The sequence below is a fragment of the Anabrus simplex genome, chromosome 1, assembly GCF_040414725.1.
Source record: "Anabrus simplex isolate iqAnaSimp1 chromosome 1, ASM4041472v1, whole genome shotgun sequence".
NCBI lineage: Eukaryota > Metazoa > Arthropoda > Insecta > Orthoptera > Tettigoniidae > Anabrus > Anabrus simplex.
In genome coordinates this window covers 897,752,436-897,778,806 of record NC_090265.1, presented here as the reverse complement: position 1 = coordinate 897,778,806, position 26,371 = coordinate 897,752,436, and the positions used below count along the sequence as shown (strand labels likewise).

Sequence of the window (26,371 nt, the reverse complement as noted above, 5' to 3'; positions counted from 1 at the left end):
TGGTTCGACATTTTGCATATCAATACAAAAGAAGGGGAAGAACTTAAAATGAATTTCAAGTACAGCCACAGAGAAAGTCAACCCTTCTAAACATTAGACTTAAGAAAGAAGTGGTGCTCTCTTCCTCTACTAATAAAATGAGCAACTTTATATCCTGGTAGTAAAACAATTGAGGCAAAATAACTGATAGACCTCAATGACTTGATGCCTGTTATTACACCAGCATCACAGCAATTTTATCAAACATCGTGTTTAATTATGGATGCAAAAGATGGAGGAATTTATACCAGTGATGAGGATGATTGATTTGCTATTTCTCTTTATTAAGTGTTAATACCGAAATGTTCTAATCTGTATTGTGTTTTTTCATAATATTTGTTGTTGTTAACATGGTTTTTAAACTGGCTGTGACCTATGTACCCACCAAGATAATAATTTAAATCTCAAGCTGTCGTGCCATAGTAGCTTAAGTACAAACAGTCTTATTTTCTAAAATTGTGTAAGGGTTCATGTGTGAAACACTTGTCATGACTAAGTACTCAATCATATTCTTACAACAAAATATATATGCTGAAGATTTGTGTTAAAGTTTGCCTCTATTCTAATGTTTTATCACATAGGTTACTGAAAGCTAAAGTCATTTAAGTACCAAAGAAAGAAACTTCAAGTGACAGTTATAGGCAACTTTTCAAAATCCAAAGAGGCTCAAGTACCATTTAAAATGAAAATAACTAAATAATCTTAATGTTTGAAACAATGTTCTCAAAGTTCTTTAAAATATCAATCTAAATATATAATACTATGTATATAACCTCTTTCGCAAAATAATTACAAGATGTTTCATAATGTCAAAAACTTAGAAGCCATTTTTCTCAGAATCAATTACTTGGCACTTGAACCTCTATGGTTCTGAGATCCTCATATTATGAGAGAAGAAGGAATGTATTAGTGATGTAGCTTACCATGTGTATAAGTAACTCTTGCTGTGTTCTTTCTCTATCTTTTTCCTGAATAGTCACATTTAGCCTCTTCTCTTCCTCTTTAGCAGCTAAGGCACGCTCTATATTCAACTTTTCTAAATCCTTCAGGCGAATAATCTCCGTTAAATTTGTCTTTTCATCTTCATACTGTAACAAATGAAACAGAAATGTTAAATATTGTACAATAGTTACGGGTGACATCCTCATTCATGATGATGTCTATTAAGACAAATATGACATCCAGCCCCCTAAGTTAGAAAAATTAACTAGACACAGTTAAAATCCCTGGCTTTACTGGGAATCAAACCTGGGGTCCTCCGAACAGAAGGCCACTATGCTGACCGTTCAGCCAAGGAGCCACACAAAGATTTATATTTAATAAGAAATAGAAGCTGTTTAATTTTAAATACTCAGATAGAGCAGTTAACAAGGAGAAGCATAAAAGAATGAAAAATACAGGACTTTTCTTGCTGTTTGTTTTATATCACACTGACACAAACAGGTTTTAAGATCACAATGGGATAGGACAGGGCTAGGACTGGGAAGGGAATGACCATGACTTTAATTAAGGTACAGCCCCAGCATTTGCCTGGTGTGAAAATGGGGAAACCATGGAGAGCCATCTTTAGAGTTGCCGACAGTGGGGTTCAAACCCACTATCACCTGAAAGCAAGCTCACAGCTACGTGACCCAAACTGTGAGCCAATTCGCTTGGTGTAAATACAGGAAACAATGATTAATTAAACAAAAATCTGGTCGAGACCACACACAAAAGAATAAATACAGCATAGCTCAATATTTTTGTCAGAGAATATCTCTGGAAGAAGTGCGACCGGCTTCGGCAGCCGGCACAATTTATATCCTCGCCGCTACATGGGGCTTCATTCATTCCATTCCTGACCCGGTCGAATGACTGGAAACAGGCTGTGGATTTTCAATATCTCTGGAAGAAAGAAGAGGAACCCATTTTGTATTTTCAACAATGTTCTTAGATAGTAAGTTGCTGTTACACAATTTTATTCTTCTTTCCCTGCTCCAATTAAGTTTGAGTTGGGTTATGGATCAACGACTTCCACCTGCTTCTATCCTTCCACCATCCATCACTCCTCTTCAAACACCTTGTCCATATCTCTTCTTCCCAGATCTGTCTTAACCTGCTCCAATCATTTTCTTCTTTCATTACCCAGACTTCTTGTACCTTTTACTTTTGTTGCAAATATTTTTCTGGGCATTTTCCCATCCTCCATTCTCCACAGGCATTCAGACTATCTCAAACATGACTGTTCTGTCCTCATACTGAGTCTGTTTACTCTGAGCCTCTCTCTTACCTCTGTATCCCTTACATGATCCATTCTTGTTTTCCCCAGCATACTTCACAGGAAGTTTGTTTCGTTTGCCTGTAGTTCGCTTTCCTGAGCCTTTGCGTCACCCATGTTACTGCTCCATATGTCAGAATTTGTACGAAGTAGCTTTTGTAGAGGATTTCTTTGCATTCCTATGGCCCATTATTATTCCACAGCAGTCCTCTTATGGTCTGAAAGAACCCTCCTGCTGACTGTGCTCTGATACTGAGCTTATGGCTTACCCTTCTGTCTTCTGATATCTCACATCCTTAGTATTTAATCTTATTTACTACTCCCAAAACCACACCTGGCTTGCTGGAGCAAAGAAATTGTGATTATGACTAGCCCCAATGGCTGGCCATTCACTTTCACACATCCACTTCCATTCCATTCCTTTCTTTTCTTGTTACTAGAACTGTCTTGCTTTTCTTTCTACTAATTTTCATTCTGCACTCCTCCTTTTACTCCACACATTAATTTGGTCTTGCATTTGGTCCTCAATGACCTGCATTGGTACTACATTAGTGAACAATGATGCTCTTGTTTTCTCTTCTGTAATCTTTCTTTAGAGACCACGTTAGGTAACAGCTACATGTTTCTGGAAGCCTTCTTCACAGCCCAAAACTTTAGCAGCCTGTCTTCTTTCTTCCGTCCACCCACAATTAAGGTTTGGTTCATCATGGAATCCCTGGAATTTGTCGATTCTCTTATATTACAAAAGAAATGGCGTATGGCTTTTAGTGCCGGGAGTGTTCGAGGACAAGTTCGGCTCGCCAGGTGCGGGTCTTTTGATTTGACTCCCGTAGGCGACCTGCGTGTCATGATGAGGATGAAATAATGATGAAGACAACAGATACACCCAGCCCCCATGCCAGCAAAATTAACCAAAGATGGTTAAAATTCCCGACCCTGCCGGGAATCAAAGCGGCCATGGCCTTAATTAAGGTATAGCCCTGGGATTAGCCTGGTGTGAAAATGGGAAACCACGGAAAACCATCTTCAGGGCTGCGGACACTGGGGTTCGAACCCACTATCTCCCGAATGCACACTGATAGCTACGTGACCCAAATCACATGACCACTTGCTTGGTCATTCAATCATCAGAGCTGCTACTCTTATTCTTCCACAGATTATCCTACACTATGCAAGCTTGCTGTTTCTAACGACTGACTTCCATTGCTCTCTGTCCTAGGCTACTTCAGTATAAAAGTTTTTTTCAGCTGCCTCCTCATGCTTCCTATTCCCCTCAACATGAATTCGCATAACCCTTTTGCCAACACAGTCATCATCTCTCCTCAACAAGATGGCCAAAACATCTTAACCTTGCTTCTTGAATCTTCGCCTCAATGTTGGTAGTTTTCAGTGTACCGAGCTCAATAGCTGCAGTCGCTTAAGTGCGGCCAGTATCCAGTATTCGGGAGATAGTAGGCTCGAACCCCACTGTCGGCAGCCCTGAAAATGGTTTCCTGCGGTTTCCCATTTTCACACCAGGCAAATGTTCAAATGCTGGGGCTGTACCTTAATTAAGGCCATGGCCGCTTCCTTCCCACTCCTGGCCCTTCCCTGTCCCATCATCGCCATAAGACCTATCTGTGTCGGTGCTACGTAAAGCAAGTAGCAAAAAAAAAAAAGTTTTCAGTGTGCCCTGCATGTTGTCTTTTAAGAGACAATCCTTTATGGCGACATTGCACAGTCATTGAAGCATCCCCATCTCCACTACTGTCTCTAAACTGCTGATGTTGTTCTTTATTAGAAGCATTGTTCGGTGCGACGTAAAGCAAATAGCAAAAAAAAAAAAGAAGCACTGTTTCAATGGTGTACAGCGTAGGTGGTCTCACAGCTGTCAAGTAAATTTTTCCTTTAAGTTTGATTAGCACTTTCCTATTGCAGAGTACTCCTGACATCTCTCTCCAGTTTCAGTCCACCAGGTGGCCATGACTGTGATGTCTCTATAGTCTGATACTGTGGTTAGCTGGTTCGAATCCCAATGGTAGGGGAAAAAAAAAAACCTTCAGAATGTGCTGGCTGACAGGGTAGGGGAGAGGTGATGGATGGGTGCAAGTCCTAGAACTGCTAGGTGATGCCATCAAGACAGTTACCAAGTTTCATTATGTGGGCTAAGTCATAAGTAAGATGGAGAAGTTGCTAAGAAAGTGTTTTCCAGAATCCAATTAGGATGGGGTAGGTCTTTCTATTTGGCACCCATGGGTGACCTGTATGTCTGGGTGTTCACATAGCCTACTCCCATCAAATAACACCAAGGGGTCTGCTTATGCTTAAGGGTTAACGTTGCCATCCAGTGGATGAATCACCAATAACAGTGTCATGCTCTCACTCTATATGATCCCCTGTGGGTTGGGACGGAAGAATAACAGTCACGGTAATGCCTGTTGTAAAAGGTGACTACAAGGGGCCCCAGGGGCTCTTAACTTGTGAATGTGGGTTGGCAACCACAGGGCCCTTAGCTGAGTCTTGGCACTGCTTTCTCTTATTTGTTTTAGGCATTGTATGTTAAGTACTGGCCATCTAGCATTTGAGGATTAAATATAAGCACAAGTTATATACAATCTGAAAGCTTCCCAGGAAATTAGAAAAATAGTAAAACCCTAAATCATAGACACCTTCATCAGTTTATGAATCAAGTAGCCAGCCTAAGATGTACTCACCTTGCGACAAACTTCATTCAGATGACGCAATTCCTGTTCAAGATTGCCAAGGCGTAAACGATAATGTTGTGTTTCTTCTAGGCAACGAGTGTACATATCTTCCATGCGAGAAAGCTGTGACTGCAGCAGAGCAATAACTTCATCACGGCTTCGAGCAGCCTCGTGAGCATCTGCAAGCTCATATTTCAGCTTTTCAGCATGCTCACCCAATCGTGCTGCTGTTTCCTCCAAGCGCCCACGCTCAGCAGTGGCTGCAAGCAGGTGTTCTTTGAGTAGCAAATGATGACTCTAAAAATGAAAAATATCAAAATAAGGGTATAAATTATTTTACAAAACAGAGAAAGAAACATGAAATAGGAACACATAACAGCATAAACACAATGACAGGTCAGCATCAGAAGAGGGAGCAACAGAAGGAAGAGATAAGAGCAAACGTGAAAACACAAAACAACAAGGACTGTCTCTGCATCTTCATACACCGCCATCTTCAAAGAGATAGATTCTCTCCCTCATTAATCCCATTTCTTCTATATCAATTTATTCTCAACACCCGACAACCTTGTTTCTACTTCCCAGTTTCGTCAGGAAAGGATGGCCCCTCAAAGAGTGCTGAAGCCTTCCTTCAGTGCTCTCTTGTAGAAACTTTCATTGTTGTTTTATGTTTTTATATTGTCCTTATCTTTATCCTATTGTGTGTTCCTATTCATGTTCCTCTCTCTCCTTATATAACTTGATTTATCACTTGTTTGTTCCTAGTTTTAAAAATATTTGTTTTACGCTGTACCAGGACAGGCAGGTTTTATGGTGACGGTGGCATTCAAATATCACTGGACAGAGCCAGGATTGAACCTGCCAACTTGGGATCAGAAAGCTACCACCCTAACCAGTTTTATGAAGCAATGAGTGCCATTGTAGTCAGGGGCAACAGTAAGGATAGGATAGTGCTAATGGACAATTTCAATGAGAGAGTTGGAAACAGAACTGAAGGATATGACAAGGTGATAGGTAAATGGGGGGAAGACATGGAAGTTAACACGATTGGGAAGTATTTACTGGACTTCTGTACTAATGTGGGATTAGGAGTTATGAATACATTCTTAAAGCTCCACATGGTAGGGTAGGGAAACCAGATCCATAATAGACTATACCATAACAGACTTAAAAATTCAGGAAATCTGTCAGCAATGTGCGGGTATTTCAGGGATTTTTCGATGATACAGACCGCTATCTGATCTGTAGTCAACTAAGTATCTCTACGCTTAGGATAGAGAAGGTGAAATCTGTCTGTAGACGTAAAAGGGTAGAAAATCTCCAGTACGAGGAAATTAGGACAGAAGTACATGAATATTATTAGTGAAAAGTTCCAAACAATAAACATACAGGCAGTGCAGCTTGCTTTTATAGCTGGGCTGACTGGGCAGATGCCCACGAGCGCACAATGTTTGGGAGTGCAAAGAAGGGAAATTTTTAAAATTAAAACCAACAGTGAGTTTAGTGACATTGTGTTTTTTTTAATGATATGCCTATCAAGTATGTAAAACCATTTTTTTCATAACAATATTGTGAATGGAGTCTAATATAGGTCTACTTACATAGATAATTTAACTTTAGATGGCAGTTGAAACATAAGAACACACGCATTTATGAATGTATTTTTTATTAAATATCATACAATTAATGGAATTAATATACAAACCAAGATAACATTTATGAGTGGAATGATGATGATGATGATGATGATGATGATGATGATGATGATGATGATGATGATTACTTTTATTATTATTCATTCGGTACCAGCCATCAAAGGACCACATTAAACAACTTATGTTAGCTTTCTTCTTCCACCACTCCTTCATCCTTTCACTTGCTAGTCTTTTCCTCTCCTCATTCCAGATGCTGTTTCTGTCTGTAGGTTCCTAAACCATTCCACATTTTGAGTTGTCCGAATCTTAGTCTGTTCTGTATATCTGCCTCTTGAATGTTGGTTATTTTCATATTTTTATGTATCTCTGGTATCCAGGTGAATTTTGTCTTTGGCTTGTTGCTGGAGCAATTGGTTAGCCTATTATCTTTCATTCCTGCCAAGTGTTCATAAAACATCAGTCTCCTTTTTTTCCATTGTATCTGTTATTCTCTCTGTTTTTCTATACGTCATTACTTCTCTAAACGTACGTATCATCTTTCTTACATGCACCTAAGATTTCTCTCAATATTTTTCTTTCTGATATCATCAAGCTCAATTTTCCTATTCGTCATCAAACATTTTCCTGCGTATAGGCACTCTGGTTTGACCACCGTGTTTTAGTGTCTGATTTTTGCACTGATGGATAGAGATTTCTTGTTGTAAACATCTTTGGACAGTTGGTAAGTTATGTCAATTCCATTTTCTTGGCTCTCAATTTGTTTGCTTCTTTGTCAAGTCCATTCAGCTGTATGATCTCTCCCAGATACTTAAATTTGTCCACTCTCTAATTTTCCCACAATGTGTGTTGATATGGTTAGGTTCACTTTTGCAGTTTGTAATGAATTTTGTCTTTTCAAAGGAGACCTGCAGTCACGTTTTCTCAGGTGTCTCTTTCTGTGTGTATCTATGTGGTGGCTATTTTTATCGTGACAATATCGCAAGATCATCTGTGAAAGCAAGGCAGTCGATCACAAGGTTCTTTTTTTGCATAACCTATATGTATCCCACTTTTGGTTTTCTGGCTTTCCAGTGTCCTGGGTGATTCAAGTACTTCTTTTTCTAGTACACAGCTGAACAATACCGGAGAGATTCCATCGCCCTGTATTATTGGCTGCTTTTGTTTTTGTTTTTTCGCAAAGTTGTGCCCAACTAAGGAGTGCCAATGAACTTATTTAGCAGATGAATTTGCTTTCTTCGCTTTCCAGAATCCAGAACAGAAGCCAGAAAATATCTTGAAGCAACCTCTAAGGCTAAATATCTTAGTTGTACTACTGAGATAGATTAAAATTGATCTCTCCCCTATATTCAACTTACTAACATTATTATTACTATTATTAGCAACCCAATGGATTAGCTCATTGGCAGAGCTGCAGGCTGCTGCTCTGGACTCCAGAGATGCCGTGGGTTCAAATCCCATGGCCACAGAGGCCGTTCTTCAAACAGTTCTCCGTGGTTTTCCATTGTACTTCCAGGTAAATGGCACATTCTTTAAATGCCATGGCTGCTTCCTTCCCAAATTTCAACTGAAAAATTCTTTCTTGAACCAAACCCAAGTTAGTAGTTGCCTCACATACTGGTGGAACAGGAGGTCTGCCAAGTGGTTAGCATGCTATCCTTCAGACTCAAGGATCCTGGATTTGAATTCTGGCTGGATGAAGGGATTTTTACCTCCAATGTTAGATTTCCTTTAAAATACCAATATGGTTGGTCCGTTTTTGGACATTATAAATTTTCCAGCTAACTCATTCCTGCTGCCAGCGTTTTGCCCTAGTGTGCTAAGTTGGAAAATGAGACAAAGTCTCTCATAGTGCATTGGCACTGTTGGTGGCTCCAAGTAGCCTACACAGTGGTCTCCACAGTATGCACTAGCCATGCGTCTTGGTAGGTGTGCTATTTACCAACTGATGAGCCCAACTTAGCACACTAGGACAAAACGCTGGCAACCAGGAATGAGTTAGCTGGAAAATTTATAATGTCCAATAATGGACCAACTATACTGGTATTAAAAATTTACTAATTCAGAACAAATATTTCAGGTTCTCTATGGAAATCAACACCTTTATCAGATTTCCTTTTTCATGGACTAGGTGCTTATGTATGTATCACCATTTATTTCAGCCTCCTTAACTCTTCTGTATGGATGTTGACAGCAGAAAAGGAATCCGATTGTAAAACATGTTCCAAATCTAGAATTCACCTCACTGAGAGGTGACCTGAGCTATCTCGCATGAGTGACTGGATAAAAGACTGGATATTACTTCTGACGTCATCTGCACGAGTGAGATGGGGTTGGGGCACCATTTCAAATCCACCCAAGGCATCATAAACCCTAAACGTAACCGTGCATACAGGGATGCTGTATTAGAAACAGCAAGAGAACAACTGTGTATAAAGGTGGGAAAAAGCAAACATCTTGGTGGAATGATGAATGTAAACGGAAGGCATATCAGAAATGGCTCCAAACAAGGATTGGTGCAGACAGGAAATTGTATGCAAATGAAGGAAAAAAGTAAAATATATAACTGTTGAGTCCAAGAAGAAGTCAGGGGAAGATTTTGGTAATAACTTGGAAAAGCTAGGCCAAGCTGCAGTGAAACCCTTTCTGGACAGTACTAAAGAATCTTAGAAAAGGAGGAAGAAAGGAAATTAATAGTGTTGTGGGTAAACCAGGACATCACTGGACAGGTGGAAGGAATATTTTGAAAATCTTCTCAATGTAAAAGGAAATCTTCCTGTTGACATCGTGAACAACTGAGCTCATGTGAAGGAAGACAATGATGTTACTGAAATTACGCTTAAGGAAGAGGAAAGGCTGGTAAATAAACTCCATTGTTATAAAGTGGCAGGAAAAGATTAAATTAGACCTGAAATGATGAAATATAGTGGGAAGGCAGGGATGAAATGACTTCACAGAGTAATAAGATTAGCATGGAATGTTAGTAAGGTATCTTTGCATTGGGCGTCTATCTATAAGCAAGGGAGCAGGAAGCAAAGCAACAACTATTGAGATGTTTCATTGGTCAGTATACCAGGCAAGGTGTTCATGGCATTTTGGAAGGGAGGGTGAGATCAGTGGTTGAGAGTAAGTTGGATGAAAACCAGATCCCACACTTATTCCTGCCATAGATGTACACATTCTGCTTTTAACTTGCAGGCAGGCAAGTTGGTAGCACGTATTCAATAAAATAGGGAGGCTGCTGCACTCCTGTCCAGGTCAAGCTCAGCCCAATTTGGGTAGGCTACAGGTTAACTTGCTTTCTTCTTCTTACTGTGCTAATTAACACAGTAGTTTATTTTACTTTTGTTGTTCACTGTCTTAATATAGGATACTCCAACACATTCTTTTATTTAAGTAATGATTATTTAGTATTAGATTAGTCATTATGAAGTTATGTTTAAATTTACTTCCTAAGGCTGAGAACACAATCGAGCAGAGAGTAAAGCAGCGAGCAGAACAACAAGCAAAGCATTTTATTATCAACGTATTGATGAAAAAGGTCGGTGTTCATAGTGAAGCGGAGAGCAAAGCAGCAAGCAGTGCAAGCCAAATCTTTGCAGGCAACTAGTGAATGGTGGATTTGTTGTTACTGGAAAATTCTGCATTAAAAATCTGGTATTTGCTGCAAAACACAGATACAACAAAGACTGCTTAAGAAGTGGATGAACTTTAATCTCTAACATGTCTATGTACAGCTGTCAGTGACAAAAGAGCACGGTGAGAAATATTAGAATAGCAGTCCCAGCTATTCTTGGAATGAATTGAAAGGAATGTCTCAACACAAAATGATTACTGAAAAGCAAACAAAAGTATCTGTTAAATATTATTAAGTCTTCACTACAGTAATGTCCACTTCTGTACTGTAACGGTTAGCACTATTAGCCGTCATCCTCGAGGGCTCGGCTTCAATTTCTGAAAAGCCACAAATTTAAGATTGGCAAGAGGGCTGGTATATGGTTAAAACAGTACATGCAGCTCATCTCTATTGATGGTGTACCCAGAAGAAGCAATAGCCCCTCAGGACGAACACATTCATTTTCTTAACTATAGTAATAACACGTTTAAAACTATTTTAGTTTCATCATTGCTTACCAATAAACCATAAAAATAGACAGATTTTAGTAAATAAGCACAAATTAAAATTCCTCATCCAGCAGGTGCATGTAAGTGATTTCAATGCCCGCCGTTAAAAAAAAAAAAATTAAAAAAATAATAATCACTGTTGTAGTTGCTGTACAGTGTAATCAATTGTATTCTACATAAAATATGTCACAGAATTACATAAGGTACATGTGGTGACTTAAATAACTCCCCTTTTTATAAATATACAACTACCAGTTATTGTTGCATGGTTTGAAACATTACGGATGTTCAACTCACATAGAACAACTGTAAATGAAAGAAGTCTGTGAAAGAGATAAACTTCTTATTCTGTTTTTCAGTGTTTTTTTTTTATGATGTTAAGTTAGTTTTGTGCATCTACTTCATGAATGAATAATGAATAAAAAGATGACTGCATGCAGTTTAGTAACAGCAAAAAATGTATGGAAGAGAATGATTAATTTAGCTGTGATTATGAATACTGATTAATAAATAGTTATAATTTAATTTTCCAACTGCAGTTGTGTTATGAAAGCTGTTTTGCATATTCAACTTATTTTTGTCAATATCATTTTTAATGCCATTTACTGCTCTATTTTTCTTGTTTTTAGTGCCTTTTTAGGCACCTAAAATACTATTTTATAATGGCTTAACTTCCAATGCTTAGTTATGACATATTTGAGCGATGTATATAAAATTGTCTTTCTGTCTGCACTTTTGGAATATTAATCTGATACTTGGACTGACAGCATTTGAGAGAGGCCGCATTGTGGGACTGCATGAGGCTGGTTGGTCGTATCGTGCAATTGCCAGGTATATGGACCATTCAGATGTTACAGTGGCCCGAAGCTGGACTAAATGGGTACATGAGGGCACCCAATGACGTCATGCAGGTTCGAGTCGACCACGAAACACCACCCCGAGAGAGAACTGTTGTATGGTGCGCCAAGCGTTGCGGAATCCCATAACTTCAGCACCCACCAACTGCGAACATGTACTAGAGACTCTACAACATCCTGTGAGTTCCCACACAGTGTCTCGATGGCTCGCATCCACCGGATTGGGGTCCTACCACCCCATATGTCAGTTACCATTGACCAGAACACCAACACCAGCTTTTGGAGTGGTGCCTTGCCCAGGAGGCATGGACAGAAGACGACTAGCATCGCTTCATGTTCAGTGATGAGTCCCGCTTCTCCATAACCTCCGATGACCATTGTGTGCGGGTTTGGAGGCACTTAGGGCAGAGGGCAAAGGATAAATCCTGCCCATATTGTGGAAAGACACACAAGCATAACCCCTGGCTTCATGGAGTGGGGAGCCATACGACATGCATTCAGATCACCTCTAATGGTGCTTCAGCAGACTTTGACAGTACAGCAATAAGTCACAGACATTCTGTGTCCGCACGTCCTGCCCCTTATGGCACAGCATCCTGGGACAGTGTTCCAACAAGATAATTCATGTCCACACACAGCACATGTGTCTATGGACTGCCTAGAGCATGTTGAGGCCCTCCCATAGCCAGCAAGATCCCCGGACCTCTCGATCATTGAACACGTGGGATAATATTGGAAGGGGATTCCATCTCAGTACCAACCTGTGGGATCTCGGTGGATAGATGCAACAACTGTGGAAAAACTTGCCTCAGGAGAGGATCCAAAGGCTGTCTGATACCATTCCGAACTGCATAACGGCATGCATTGCGGCCAGGGGTGGGTGTGACACCCTACTGACCTGGCGCCAACATTCCATCTGTAACTGCCAATGGCCTTTTCTTTTCTCATCCCATATTGTAATCAGTTCAATAAAGGTGCATGGTCTTTCAATATATGTAGTTTCATTCACTTTCAACCACTCCTTCTGGGTGCTTAACTTTTTTTGTCAGGCAGTGTACATGAAGAGTTCCTATGAAAAATCATCCTGGCAATGTTTAAAACCTTTGTACATCTACCTGTAGTCTACTTTTTGAATCGTGTCCTGATAATTGGTGGTTATACTGGAAGAGATCAAATTAAAAGCAACAATAATGCAAACAAAAGATGAAACTGTAAAGGGCCACAGAGAGCTAGGAAGCAAGTACAACATGGCAGGCTGGTGACATAGGCATGCCCACTTATGTGTCTCAGAATCTCAGGAACAACTTGATATTTCAAGAAAAACGTAATCATGCACTTGCTAAGTGTATGCTAGAGCATGTTGAGGTCCTCTCATGGCTAGCAAAATCCCTGGACCTCTCCATCATTGAGCATGTGCGGGATGATATTGGAAGGGGACTCTGTCTCAGTACCAACCTGCAGGTTGGTAGACTTTGACGGCACAGCGATATATCACAGACATTCTGTGTCCGCACATCCTACCCCGTATGGCACAGCACCCTGGGACAGTGTTCCAACAAGATAATGCATGTCCACACACAGCACGTGTGTCTATGGACTGCCTAGAGCATGTTGACGTCCTCCTGTGGCCAGAATTAATACAATCAATACAATATACTGTACATTGTATATTGCCAGGACAATGGGCACAAGAACGTTTTCTACTCTGTTGAATAGTAGCGTGGGATTATGTTGTTCAGTATACAAAATATGATACCACAACTTAATATAATGCCTCCCTATCCAATTATTAGCACCTAGCATCAAGATTGAAAATTTATTAAAAATTCTCTGATTTCTTCCTATCTCTATTAGACGTTCATTATCAAAAAGGATATGTGGGGTAAATTTTAAGAGTAGCACATGATGAGTAGGAATATCGTGGTCCCAGAACCTCCTGAATAATTTGGTTATTATTCCTCTCACTCCCAAGCAGTCTGCAAGCATTCTAAAAAAAATATTTATGTTGCAAGAGATGGAATGAATGGTTTTCGAAAAATCAACTGATACAGAAATGATGTAGTAATTTAACAAACTATAGAAACTTCACATCTAAGATAAATTTATTAGTTTAAATTTCAGCTAACTAATATGGGGAAACTATTGAGTGATTTTCATCTATCATTCCATGCTTCCTCACATAATGTGAAAGATGTTCTAAGATAACATTTTTTTCCAGTGGTACTGTATACAGTTTTGTCCATAATTTGTCCATAAATCTTAATGCTGCAAGTTATTTCATACAATTGACTTTCTTCACTACATTGTATATTGCCAGGAGTAAGATTTCCTAGTAATTGTTTAATTTCTTTATGACTGGTCGGTTTGCACCCAGTGTCTTCTTGTTATAAATGGATACAGATATTCACAAAAAAGGGAGTAATTTAAGATCATACTAACCTTGACAGTATGTTGTGGAGTGACATCATTGTGGGAAGCACCACTCTCACCATCACTTGGAGAGTCTCTGTGAAGCTCCGAGGACTTTTGGTCTGCAAGAAATTAGTAGTAATATCAACAATCCAAAATAAATTTAGTAAATATTTAGTTTCAGTTTTTTCTACAAGAATAAATATATAGGATTATAGTTAAATAAGAATTAGTTACCTTCCAGACATTCAGGTGATACTGATAATGGATGACTAATGGGTACATTGTCTCCCAGTAACTCTAAGCAACTGGAACAACAAAATAAAAAATAGGTATTAAAAATATATTGAACAAAAAATTAATCATAATCATACAGAGAAAAATTAAGTACCAATAATGAAAAGGAATTTCCCTTTGAGCTCCGTTTTTCATGAAGTTCCTAATCTTTTACCATCTGTATGAAACTTTATCTTTTTGCATATCCTTTTTCCTGTATTTATCTGGCTTTCCCCCCCCCCTTTTTTTTTTTTTGCTAGGGGCTTTACGTCGCACCGACACAGATAGGTCTTATGGCGACGATGGGATAGGAAAGGCCTAGGAGTTGGAAGGAAGTGGCCGTGGCCTTAATTACGGTACAGCCCCAGCATTTGCCTGGTGTGAAAATGGGAAACCACGGAAAACCATCTTCAGGGCTGCCGATAGTGGGATTCGAACCTACTATCTCCCGGATGCAAGCTCACAGCCGCGCGCCTCTAGGCTTTCCTTTTATCCCACATGCTGATGTTGATGCTTGTTCTTTAAAGGGGTCCAACATCTAGGTCACTGGCCCTTTTATCCTACACTTTCCACATCAAAACTGTACATCGTTCGAGATGGCACCCATCGATTATTATCAATGCTAACCCTCTTGAAGAAGTTGAAAAGTGCAGAAGTGAACTCATCAGAGGCTGAGAAGAAATGCAATTAAAAAACCCATCTATGTGAAGATGTGGAGATTGTCCTTGTCTGTTATCCTATTATGCTTTAATGGATGTCCTTGTCTTTGCAATTAGATGACATACTTTGAGAAATTTCTCAATGCCACTCGCCTGCCTTTAAATGATTAGAAATTAAAGCAAAAGATTTGACCAGATCACACTCTCAAACGTCCACACTAATAGAAAAGATGAATATAAGTTAAATCAATTCATTTCAAGGGGGCTGATAATATTGTTATTTTACCCAAAAAAACAATAATTTCCATAACCACCACTAGAAACAAAAACAAACTTAAATAAAAGCCTACATGTATATACTCATCACATGCCAACACGAAATCTGTGAACACTGTAGTGCACCAGTAGTGCTACAACAAGAACTCTATACTGTGAAAATATCAGTGTGTGCGTGCCTGCATGTCTCCCCCCCAACCCTTGGCTTGTTTCTCTGCCGGGTCCAGTATGAAGTGAGATGAATATTCATAATGATTTTTAATGACCACATGTCCTTCTTGACTTCAACCTCATCAGAGGAGTAAATGAGATGAAATGAATGACGTGATATATAACAGTATGTTAAGAAGGAAGCCATACTTTCCAGTGTCAACTCAGTTAAATGTAACTTAAAAGCTTGTGTGTTCGACAAACTGGAAAGCTTTTAAGTTAAATTTATAATAGTCGGAAGGGAGAGGGTGAAACCCAGTGCTGACACAAAGCCTACTCCTGTCGAATAGTACAAAGAGGTCTGCTTAAGGTTTATTGCCCTCATCAATGGACAAATCACCATCAACAGCGTCATATGCCCTCACTCAATATGACCACTGCAGAGTGGTTTGGAATTGAATCCAGGCTTTTGGCAAGCTATCTAGTGATTAGAAATACTGTATAGTACCACCTCTCCTACCCTGCCTACCAACATTTTGACAGTGAATATTTTACCCACCAACAGGACTTGAACTGGCTAACAATGGTGTCAGACCACATAGACTTGACGCCTTAACAATCATAGCCACCAGATGGGCTCCAAATATTAGCCAATAATTGCAGCAAATTGTGAAATATAAATTACAGCAAAAAAACTAGTAAGGAAGTAGTAGGGTTGAAGAAATGGGATGACTGAGATGTTACTTTAAGAACATAACATTAAAATACCACCTTCACAGCATAAATTTCTAAGATCAACAATGGACTGTTTTTCCTTATTCAGCCATTTGGGCACTGATCATATTTCTTTCTGATGCTGCACATAAGTTTCGTACTGAGTAGACTGACTAAGCATTAGACACCATATTTACTCATGTATTTTCCCACCTTGTTTTTACTAATTTTCCCACACAAAAACTGCAAAGGAAAAATTAAGCGAACACTCTTTTTTCACGAGGAAGGAGTCAGAGGAAGAGGTTGGCAAATCAAAAACTTCTGCATGAGTACCAGAATACTGTTTATTTGATGAAAGTCTACAGCCCTCATAATTTTGAGTGATATAGCTATACCATTGTTCCTCTATTCTGTTACATAATTCAGCAGTTCATTATCGATTTCTGGATAAATACTGGTTTTCGGTCTGCAAAATTGCTTCTGTTTTGAATTTGTTTGCGTTAACAGGTCTCTAATATTTAGTTAACTTATTAATTTAATATATTAAATTCCATCAGGTTGCCCACAAGCAGACTTTAATATATTAAATGGTTGGAAATCCAGCGTTATTGGCACATGTAGTATTAAAAAAACTCAACAGATGGAAGCAAACAACAACTTTTAGGTCTGGCTGAAAGGAGAACCCTTTAACAGAGTTGCAGTTATCTCCCTGATAGCTATTTACAAGCTGTGAGAGGCTATCATGCTCAATCAAGCATGCATCGCGAGTTTTGAGACTGTTTTTAAAAAACAAACATTTATAGAGCTATTTTGCGACGTGTTTAGTAAGAAGAGAGTCAGTGAATAAGAGATTGCTTCAATTTTGAAATACACAGATGTAGATGTAAGTGATTTTTCATTTGAAGATTTCAAGATAGAAATTCAAGTAGCGAGTCTTCTCGGTGCAAGAGTGACTCAAGTGCCCCAGAGAACGAAACAGCTGATGAATGGACTGACGTGAGTAACTTAGACCCAGGACCTTCAAATACCCTTCTGATATATAATATTAATCAAGGATCAATTTTACACTCATATTTTGACATGGCGACCGGACCTACAGAGTACTTTTGCTATATTTGATACCAATTTTTTAAATATAATTCACCAGGAAAGAGTAATTCAAGGTAACAAACAGAAACAACAGGTGACACCTGCAACTAGAAGATGTAGAATCAAAGATTGGTCATCTCTACCACTATCTGATATAAGGGCTTTGATTGGAGTAATCTCTAATAATTTATTTGTGGAATAACTCTTATGCCTTTTATGCGGTAGCATGCTGCCATCCTGCGGTTGGAGATCAACATCAAGGAAAGTGAGAGATGTGGGGGAAATCTGCTACGTGAAATGGGTACTGTAATTCGAGTTGAGATGGTGCAGGAATGAGTCCAGTAGGCTTGCTTCATGGTGCCAAAGGAAAAATGAAATGGCGTATGGCTTTTAGTGCCGGGAGTGTCCGAGGACATGTTCGGCTCGCCAGGTGCAGGTCATTCTATTTGACGCCCTTAGGCGACCTGCGTGCCGTGATGAGAATGAAATGATGATCAAGACAACACACACCCAGCTCCCGTGCCAGAGAAATTAACCAATGATGGTTAAAATTCCCAACCCTGCCGGGAATCGAACCCAGAAACCCTGTGACAAAAGGCCAGCATGCTAACCATTTAGCCATGGAGCCGGATGCCACAGGAAAAATATATCATCAATGAACCGTCACCAGACTAGGGGCTGGAGTAGGGATGTTGAGATAGTATCAATATGAGTAAATATTAATACTTTCCTATTGATATTTGATATTTCAGTATCAATATTTTGTTTCAATAAGTTTACAGTATCGATACTATTTAATGATATTACTGATATAGAAAAGATCGTTAGGAAAAATTAAGGAATGGTGGTATTCATTGAACGATGTGTAGAAAATTATAATTAAGAATAAAATTATGAATAGCCTATTAACCTAAAAGAAAGGCACGAAGTATTTTAATATATTGATTAATTGATTGATTTATTATTTTTCTCCAGATCTACAGTAACAATACCCATTTGATCCGTTAAAAGAGAAAAATAACAATGTCCAGCCTAAGCCAAAATTCACACTCTATGTACTGTACAGAAAAAGAAAAGAAAATAATACACAAAATGAACAGAAAATGAATAGAACAATTTAGTAAAATAATGATACTTCTTGGACATGGCATGAATCTCCTCGGATACTCCGGAAACGTGACGCCCCAAATAAAGGTCACCACGGTAGTCATCCTCAGCCTCTTCATGTCACGTCCAACTTCTCTCCTGAATATTTCTATTGTTTTCCCAGAATATGCAATTTAAGCTGTATTATGAATGTCACAGACCTTCGTGCCCCTGCTGAGTAAACACGCAAACCTTTGCACATTCCATTCCTCCTACATTTCCTCTACTTGACTCCCTCTGGGTTGCTGATTCCATACTTCCGTTGCACTCACATTCTGCTACTATGTACTCTGCTCACGTTGCAACTTTATCACTGCACTACTTATCTGTTCCTGCTCGTCTTATTCAACCATGCTTAATCTAATTTAAATAATCATCTACAACCAACTTTGCTTACCAATCTACCATTAACTAATAAATCACTTACCAATATCATTTAAACTGCGCTGCCTCTCTTATCATCCATCCATCATCACCTTTCATACATAACACTTCAATTCCAGTCCTCAATTACTTTACATTTATAATACACATTAAGATACCTTCACTTGAATAAATGCCATCTAAACTTCGCTACCTCTCTTATCATCCATCTATCCAACTCCACAAACCATCCATCTTATTCCAGGCCACATTTACTTCAACAATTAGAATACACATACAGACACCACCACTTGAATAAATACCATCTAAACTTCGTTACCTCTCCTCCTTTCCATCCATCATCTAAACTTCGCTACCTCTCTTATCATCCATCTATTGAACTCCACAATTCACCCATCTTATACCTAAATATACCATCACTTGAATAAATACCATACAATTACAATACACTTAAAAACACCTTATCACCTCGTTACCTTATCCTTCATCCATACATACAGACACCATCACTTGAATAAATACCATCTAAACTTCGCTACCTCTCTTATCATCAATACCAATTAAACTTTGTTACCTCTCTTATCATCCATCCCTCATCATCACCTTTCATTCTTAACACTTCAAATCCAGTCCTCATATCATCACTTGAATAAATACCATACAATTACAGTACACTTAAAAAATACCTTATCGCCTCGCTATCTCTCATTCTCCTTCATCCATCATACAATACACATACAGACACCATTCCTTAACCATTACAATACACATACAGACGCCATCACTTGAATAAATACCATCTAAACTTCACTACCTCTCTTCAATTCCAGTCCTCATTTACTTTACCATTACAATCATCTAAACTTCGCTACCTCTCTTATCATCCATCCATCGAACTCCACAATCCATCCATCTTATTCCAGGCCACATTTACTTCAACAATTACAATACACATACAGACACCACCATTTGAATAAATACCATTTAAACTTCGTTACCTCTCCTCATTTCCATCCATCGAACTCAAACTTCGCTACCTCTCTTATCATCCATCCATAATCCATCCATCTTATACCTAGACACCGTCATTTCAATAACAATTACACTACACATACAGATACCATTACTTGAGTAAATACCATCTAAACTTCACTACCTCTCTCATCATCCATCATAACACAAGCAAACCAGGTTACTTACTACTGTTACTTGTCTTTTTACTCCTCGTAATTACTCCTTCTTCCATTTTTCCCTTTTTACCCTATAACTCCTTTAAACTCAGCTTGTCCCTTTAGCCAAGGCACTTCTTACTTCTGTTTCCTCCCTCAGACCATTATTTTCGCTCTGATTATGTCCACTTGTCCTCCCCTGGGTTTCTTCTTCCATCTTCTCTTCCTGCATCCTGCTTTCTTCTCTAACGCTGACCTCCGTCACTAGTTCGTTCATTAATTTCCTGACTTCTTCCATCCTTCTTGCATTTACTCTTTCCTGAGCTCTTTTTACGATCGCTTCCCAGGAACCCCATCTGCTCGGTGCTCCTCCCTTGACAATATGCACATCATCCCTGTTAGTTTCTTCTTGCCTCGAACTCTCAGCCCTGCTAGTTTCTTCCTGCCTCAAACTCTCATCCATTGATTTCAGTTTCGACACTGTCCACTTTCGGGTCCAATTCCTGTCGCTCACCACAAGTATCTGGCCACTAATATACGCTCTCAATCCCTGAATTTTTGCTTTCACTAAATGTTTCTTAAGAATTTTGAAATTCCTCCTGTCTTCTCTTCCAAAATCTCTCTTAACTCGATTTTTCTCACACCGTAGATTACCAGCGTTCCTTATCACTATATCTGCCATCAATGAAGATAGCAGCGACACTTTTATGGGCCTGTGCCCTCCCACCTTGCCAACTCTCTCCACATTGTCTATATCGACCTCACTGAAATATATTTTCATCTTTTGTATGACATCTACCACTTTGTAAATAATGTCCACTTTAGATTCTGCCTTTTCTTCCTCCACCCCATAAATAAATATGGATTTCTTCTTACGCTCCTGTCTGCAGACTTCTATTTCTTTCTTCAGGTTTACCATCTCTTCTTCCATATGTTTTATTTTCCCTCTTAGTGACACGACGCCAGTTCTTTCTCGCTGTCTTCCATCATCGCCTTCGTATTTTTCATGTAATCCTGGATCCACTGTCTCGTCTTTTCGTGCTCCTGGACTTGTTCCTGAAGCATCTTCTTTAATTGCTCAAACGGACATATCTCCTGTATTACCTCTTTTACCACTTTCCTCATAACTTACGTCTACCCAACTCATCCTATCTATCTCCTTGCCGACTGCTTGACCCTACCGCTTCCCCACTCCTGTATTTTAATATATAAAAAGAAGTTGTGGCCAATGACAAGGACATTTATCATTATATTGTTGGCTATCCATTTAGTTATCTGTGTTCTATGTATGTGTCTACTGTAGCTGCTGTTGGTCTCTTGCATGTTGTACACATTTTTGACTTTGACAGTCAATCTGAATGATTGACACATATAATATTTCCCTGTTGGTGGTTTCTCGTAAAAGTGACTTTCAATTACAGAGAAAGCCCAAACCTAGTACTGTGTGAAAGTGTACACAATTGTCAAAAATGGACAGTTAAGTGTCACAGTGTAATAAACAATGTTCTAAACATGTCACATTCACTGGAAATACAATAAACTTTTGATCACGATTTTATACATAATGTTCTGATTGTTGTATATGATTCTCTTGATTCTACTATTTTTCTTGGAATTGCCGTGATCTCAAAATTAAAGAACTTCACTATAATTTCAAATCCTTCTATTTTGAAAAAATCATTTGATATCAAGAGATACCAACATTTTATTTTTATAATATCAACATATCACTAAGTATTGATATTGAATGAAATATTGATGCTTTAGTATATCGGAACGTCCCTAAGCTGGAGAGGTTGCTTTGCAAGGAAATCTTTCTTGAGTTTTCCCATGAAGAGGTTGGCATAAGAAGGAATCATCCTGGTGCCCATAGTGGTGCCACGAATCTGGTGCAATAATTGCCCCTTAAAACTGAAAAAAAATGTGGGTTAGGATGTATTGTGTGAAGTAGATGAGGAAGGAAGTGTAAGACAGGGCACCAGGTTGCTATGTGCTCAAGAAGGATTTGATGGCCCTAAGTCCATCTGTGTCAGAGATTTTGGTGTAAAGCAAAGCGCCCATCTAACCTCAAAAACATTCTCACTCATTATGAACCTTACCAACCTCCACCCTCTTCTGGCTCTTTCCCCTGTGAACAAAACTTCTCTATGATCTGCCATTCACATACACCAAGTACTAATGTTACCAGCAGCACCAACAAGTCTTACCCTATACAAAGTTGTCATGACTGTATTTCATCCAACATTACCTACCAGCTTCAGTGCAAACCCTGCCCAGCTTTCTACAGTGGAAACACTAGCTAAACGTATAATGCGGCCACTGCAGTGCCTTCAAAACCCCCAACATAGATCTTCCTGTCCCCATTCATACCAGACACCAACAAACATGTTGATTCATCTTTCACAGTTAAAATCCTCAAACATTTACCCCCTACTTCCCACCCGCTCGTGCTTAGATTTTCCAAAATATGATATTAACTGGAGCTCAGGTCCAGGGAAGCATCCGGTTTTAACATAAGATAACCGCTCCTTTTTTCTATTCTCTCGTCTGTTTGTCCTCTCACTCCATTCCGCTCGCCTCACTCAGTGTCTCCTTGCAAAGAATGTCTGTTCAGCCAAAAATTTTGGACCCATGCTTTTCTTTCATGTGCACTCTTTCAATGTAGTCTTACATGGTAAGTGGCTGTTCTCTCCATCTGTTTCCTAGACATATATATAATGTGTAAATAATTGTATGTAACAATTAAAATGTAACCTAAGATAATATTTAGGCTTTAATTTCAAGTTACCTCAAAGTGAACACTGAAAACCTAATGGAGCATACATTGTACAACACTCAATCACTACTGATCTGCATTTAGGGCAGCCTTTTCTTAAATGATTGCAAAAATATTGGAAATTTATTGAACAATTCCCTAAGTTAACTGTTCCAATCCCTAACTCTCCTTCCTATAAAGGAATGTTTGCCCAAATTTGTTCTCTTGAATTCCAACTTTATCTTCATATTGTGATCTTTCCTACTTTTAAAAACACCACTCAAACTTATTCGTCTACTAATGTCTTTCCATGCCACTGACAGCTAGAAAATGTATAACATACCACTTAGTCGAGCAGCTCATCTCCTTTCTCCCAAGTCTTCCCAGCCCAAACTTCGCAACATTTTTGTAACGCTACCCTTTTGTCAGAAATCACCCAGAACAAATCGAGCTGCTTTTCTTTGCATTTTTTTCCAGTTCTTGAATCAAGTAATCCTGGTGAGGGAGAGTGCTCAAAAGAGTGCTCAAGTTATAAAAGTTAGCACAAGTGCTGGAGGGTTAATTATTATCACTTTTGCATTCCTTTTATCCATGCATACAAATCGTTCAAAATTCCCTAACTCAATTTTTCTACTCATCCCATCTTCTATGAGGGCTTTGACTACACATACTTTCCTCTTTCTTTGAGATCAAATTTAATTGGCTGCGGGTTTGCAAGACAAGCAAAGAGGAAGTACAACTGAGCAACCATCCTCAAACAGTTGGTGATTATTATTCTAAGTGGAAGTACTAAGCAACTACCCCCCTCTTAACACTAATAAAAAGTCCAGCTCCATGACCTCTCTGGAGGCCATGCGCCATTATTATTCTAATAAAAAGAGGAAGTGGAAGTGGTGATTATTGTTTCAAGAGAAAGTACAACTGTGCAACCATCCTCTCTTAACAATAATTAAGAGGGAAAAGTGTAATAGGTCTGAATGAAGTTATCAGCAAAAAACAGGAAGGACCACGAAGAGTGCAAAAATGAAAGACTCCGTAGACCTCGTAAATCTAATAACACTGGGGTCAGAAAGGAACAAGAGTTGAGCAAGGAAGGTCAGATAAGAGAGATGAAAATGGGAAACTAGTACAAATAACCAGAAATAATGCCAGACTCAGCAAGGGTCTTGTGGTCGCCAATACATGCTCAGAAATTGAGAGCCCCTGGGGTACCCTTTCAGTCACCTCTTATGACCAGCAGGTGATACCATGGATGTATTCTATCTAATAACCCCATCTACAAGGAGTGTTGAATGGTCAGCGGTTCAGGGAGTCCAATGTTTGATTCTCGGCCGGGATGGCAATTTTGGTTGCATTTGGTAATTCCTCTACCTCAGATGCTGTGTGTTTGAGATCATCTTAACACACATCTTTTCAACAACATGCACCGAGCTCGATAGCTGCAGTCGCTTAATTGCGGCCAGTATCCAGTATTCAGGAGATAGTAGGCTCGAATCCCACTGTCGGCAGCCCTGAAAATGGTTTTCCGTGGTTTCCCATTTTCACACCAGGCAAATGCTGGGGCTGTACCTTAATTAAGGCCACGGCCACTTCCTTCCCACTCCTAGCCCTTTCCTGTTCCATCGTCGCCATAAGACCTATCTGTGTCGGTGCGACGTAAAGCCAATAGCAAAAAAAATAAATAAATAAATAAAAAACATGCAACAAACCTCACTACCAAATACCAATGAAACATGCATTCATGAAAACATCCCTTCAAATAGAATTGGTATCAGGAAAAGCATAAATCCAAATAAAGAGCTGGTCCCAAGACAATGAGGAAGGACCATGAAGATGAAGACTCTCTTAAGTACATTTCTTTGAAATAAAAATGAATTAGCAAATATCTCCTTTTAACATTAATCAGAAGAGAAAAAGAGGTCCATTATTTCAAAGAGACTGACAAAAGAGTGGAAGGGGCATGAGGGGTATCAAAATGAAAGAACTCACAAACCTTATACTTTCATAGTAGCAAGAGAACAGAGTTGACCAAGGGAGGTCCAATAAGAAAGGTGAGCACAGTTCTCATAGTTTTCTAGACCTCCTACATATGGCTAAAATTACATGAAATAGATTTATCACTAGTAATCATTCATAAATGTTGGCATATAAATTATTTTTATCTTAACTTACAGCATTAATGTCGATGTCAAATTGTTGTTATTATTATTATTGTTACTTATCATAATTTACTGTTATGATGTTGTAAGAGTACACATGCAAACACATGGAAACAGAGCATTCTTCTTTGAACAATAAGAACAACAATATGCTTTAAAATATCAATACCTAATTAAATACTCATTTCTGGCAATCTTCACTGCATTCAAACATATAATTATGGAGCACTGATGATAGGGAAAAAAAATGTAAACTCTGATAAAAACCTATCTCAACTGCATACAACAGTTTCTCTGGCAATAACTTGAACAAGAAGTTCAGGACTGAAAGAATCCTGGAGAGGCATTAAGGAATTTTTATTGTGTGAATTAAAAGAAAACCTACAGTGCTACATTAATGAATTTCTGTTTATCTATGGTCTTCAGCAAGAGGTTACATACTTTACTGTTACATTTGTATAGCAAACTTTGTTATCTTAATTACACATGGAACAACAATAGTTGTGAAATAAGAATCATGGATTTTAAAAAAATAAAAAAAGGAAATGTCACTCCCCTCAAGAATATACCTACTACTGAGGATCATCGCCTCTGGCCTCGATAACTGCCTGGTTCTAGTAAGGAAGTGACTCCATGAGGTGTTGCACGAAGGCTACATCGAGGTGAATCTGCTCGCTCATCAGGAAACCCCTTAAACCAGCAACACATGGGGATGACTATGTCTGTGTTTCAGTCACTGATCCAATTAGTCCCAAGAACTTAGCAGTCCAGATCAGGTGAGAAATAGTGCCTGAATCTTCCTCAAATCATGCACAAATGTGTTGAGCATTGTGTACACCGTGGTAATGATCTTGGAAGATTTGACTGTCTACAGTATAGACAAATGTGCAAATATATACACCGTTGTAAGCAGTGGCCTCTTACATGGTACTCGACTCCAAAGTTGTTCACATGCAGTTTCCTTCTCATTGTGCATTCAGAAATTGATGGAATAGACCTGCATTACAGGAATGCAGCAATTCCTGCTAGGTTTGAAATATTTTCAATGACAAAGCATGACGTTTGCCTCTGCTCCCTCTGTGTTAGGATATTTTCGCAACTACAGTTCTGATGCAGAGTTTCCCAAATGTATGTGGTACACCTCAAAGTCACGTTGGACAGTTCACGTTGATACACCAATAAATCTGGCGACATAATTCACTGTGTGCCCATGGGCACACCAAAACATAATAGACCCTATTAGCTAACCTGTCACATCCTCACATCAACCCCTCTTGATGTGCTGATTATATACAACCGACTGGTACACTCACACCATGTCACTACCATGATCTTACATCAGTGGTGAGGGGTCATGTGCCCACATGGTAACAGTGCAACAGTTCAGCACCAAATATATCAACATAGGGAGACTGTTGTACATTCCTGAAGGCAAGGCTATACCCAGGATTCTTTTTCAGAGGGGGTTAGGATTTTCTTTTTTATTCGAGGGGAGGGGGGGGGGTCTGAAAACAAAACCTAAAGTAATGAATATTTTTTACTTTTAAATATATTTTACAGAAAGAAAAATT

At 39.0% G+C, this 26,371-nt stretch overlaps 1 protein-coding gene across 1 annotated transcript in view; it reads right to left on the bottom strand.

The window, feature by feature from the left end:
• The window catches only part of LOC136857458 (uncharacterized), a 374,657-nt gene that overhangs the window by 141,557 nt on the left and 206,729 nt on the right, over positions 1-26,371 (bottom strand). Inside the window, exons 10-13 of the mRNA XM_067136132.2 lie at positions 14,261-14,331; positions 14,054-14,145; positions 4,990-5,277; positions 963-1,127 (exon numbers count right to left, since the gene is read on the bottom strand). Of these exons, the coding sequence (XP_066992233.2) occupies positions 963-1,127; positions 4,990-5,277; positions 14,054-14,145; positions 14,261-14,331 (616 nt within the window). The remainder of the gene's footprint in view (positions 1-962; positions 1,128-4,989; positions 5,278-14,053; positions 14,146-14,260; positions 14,332-26,371) is intronic.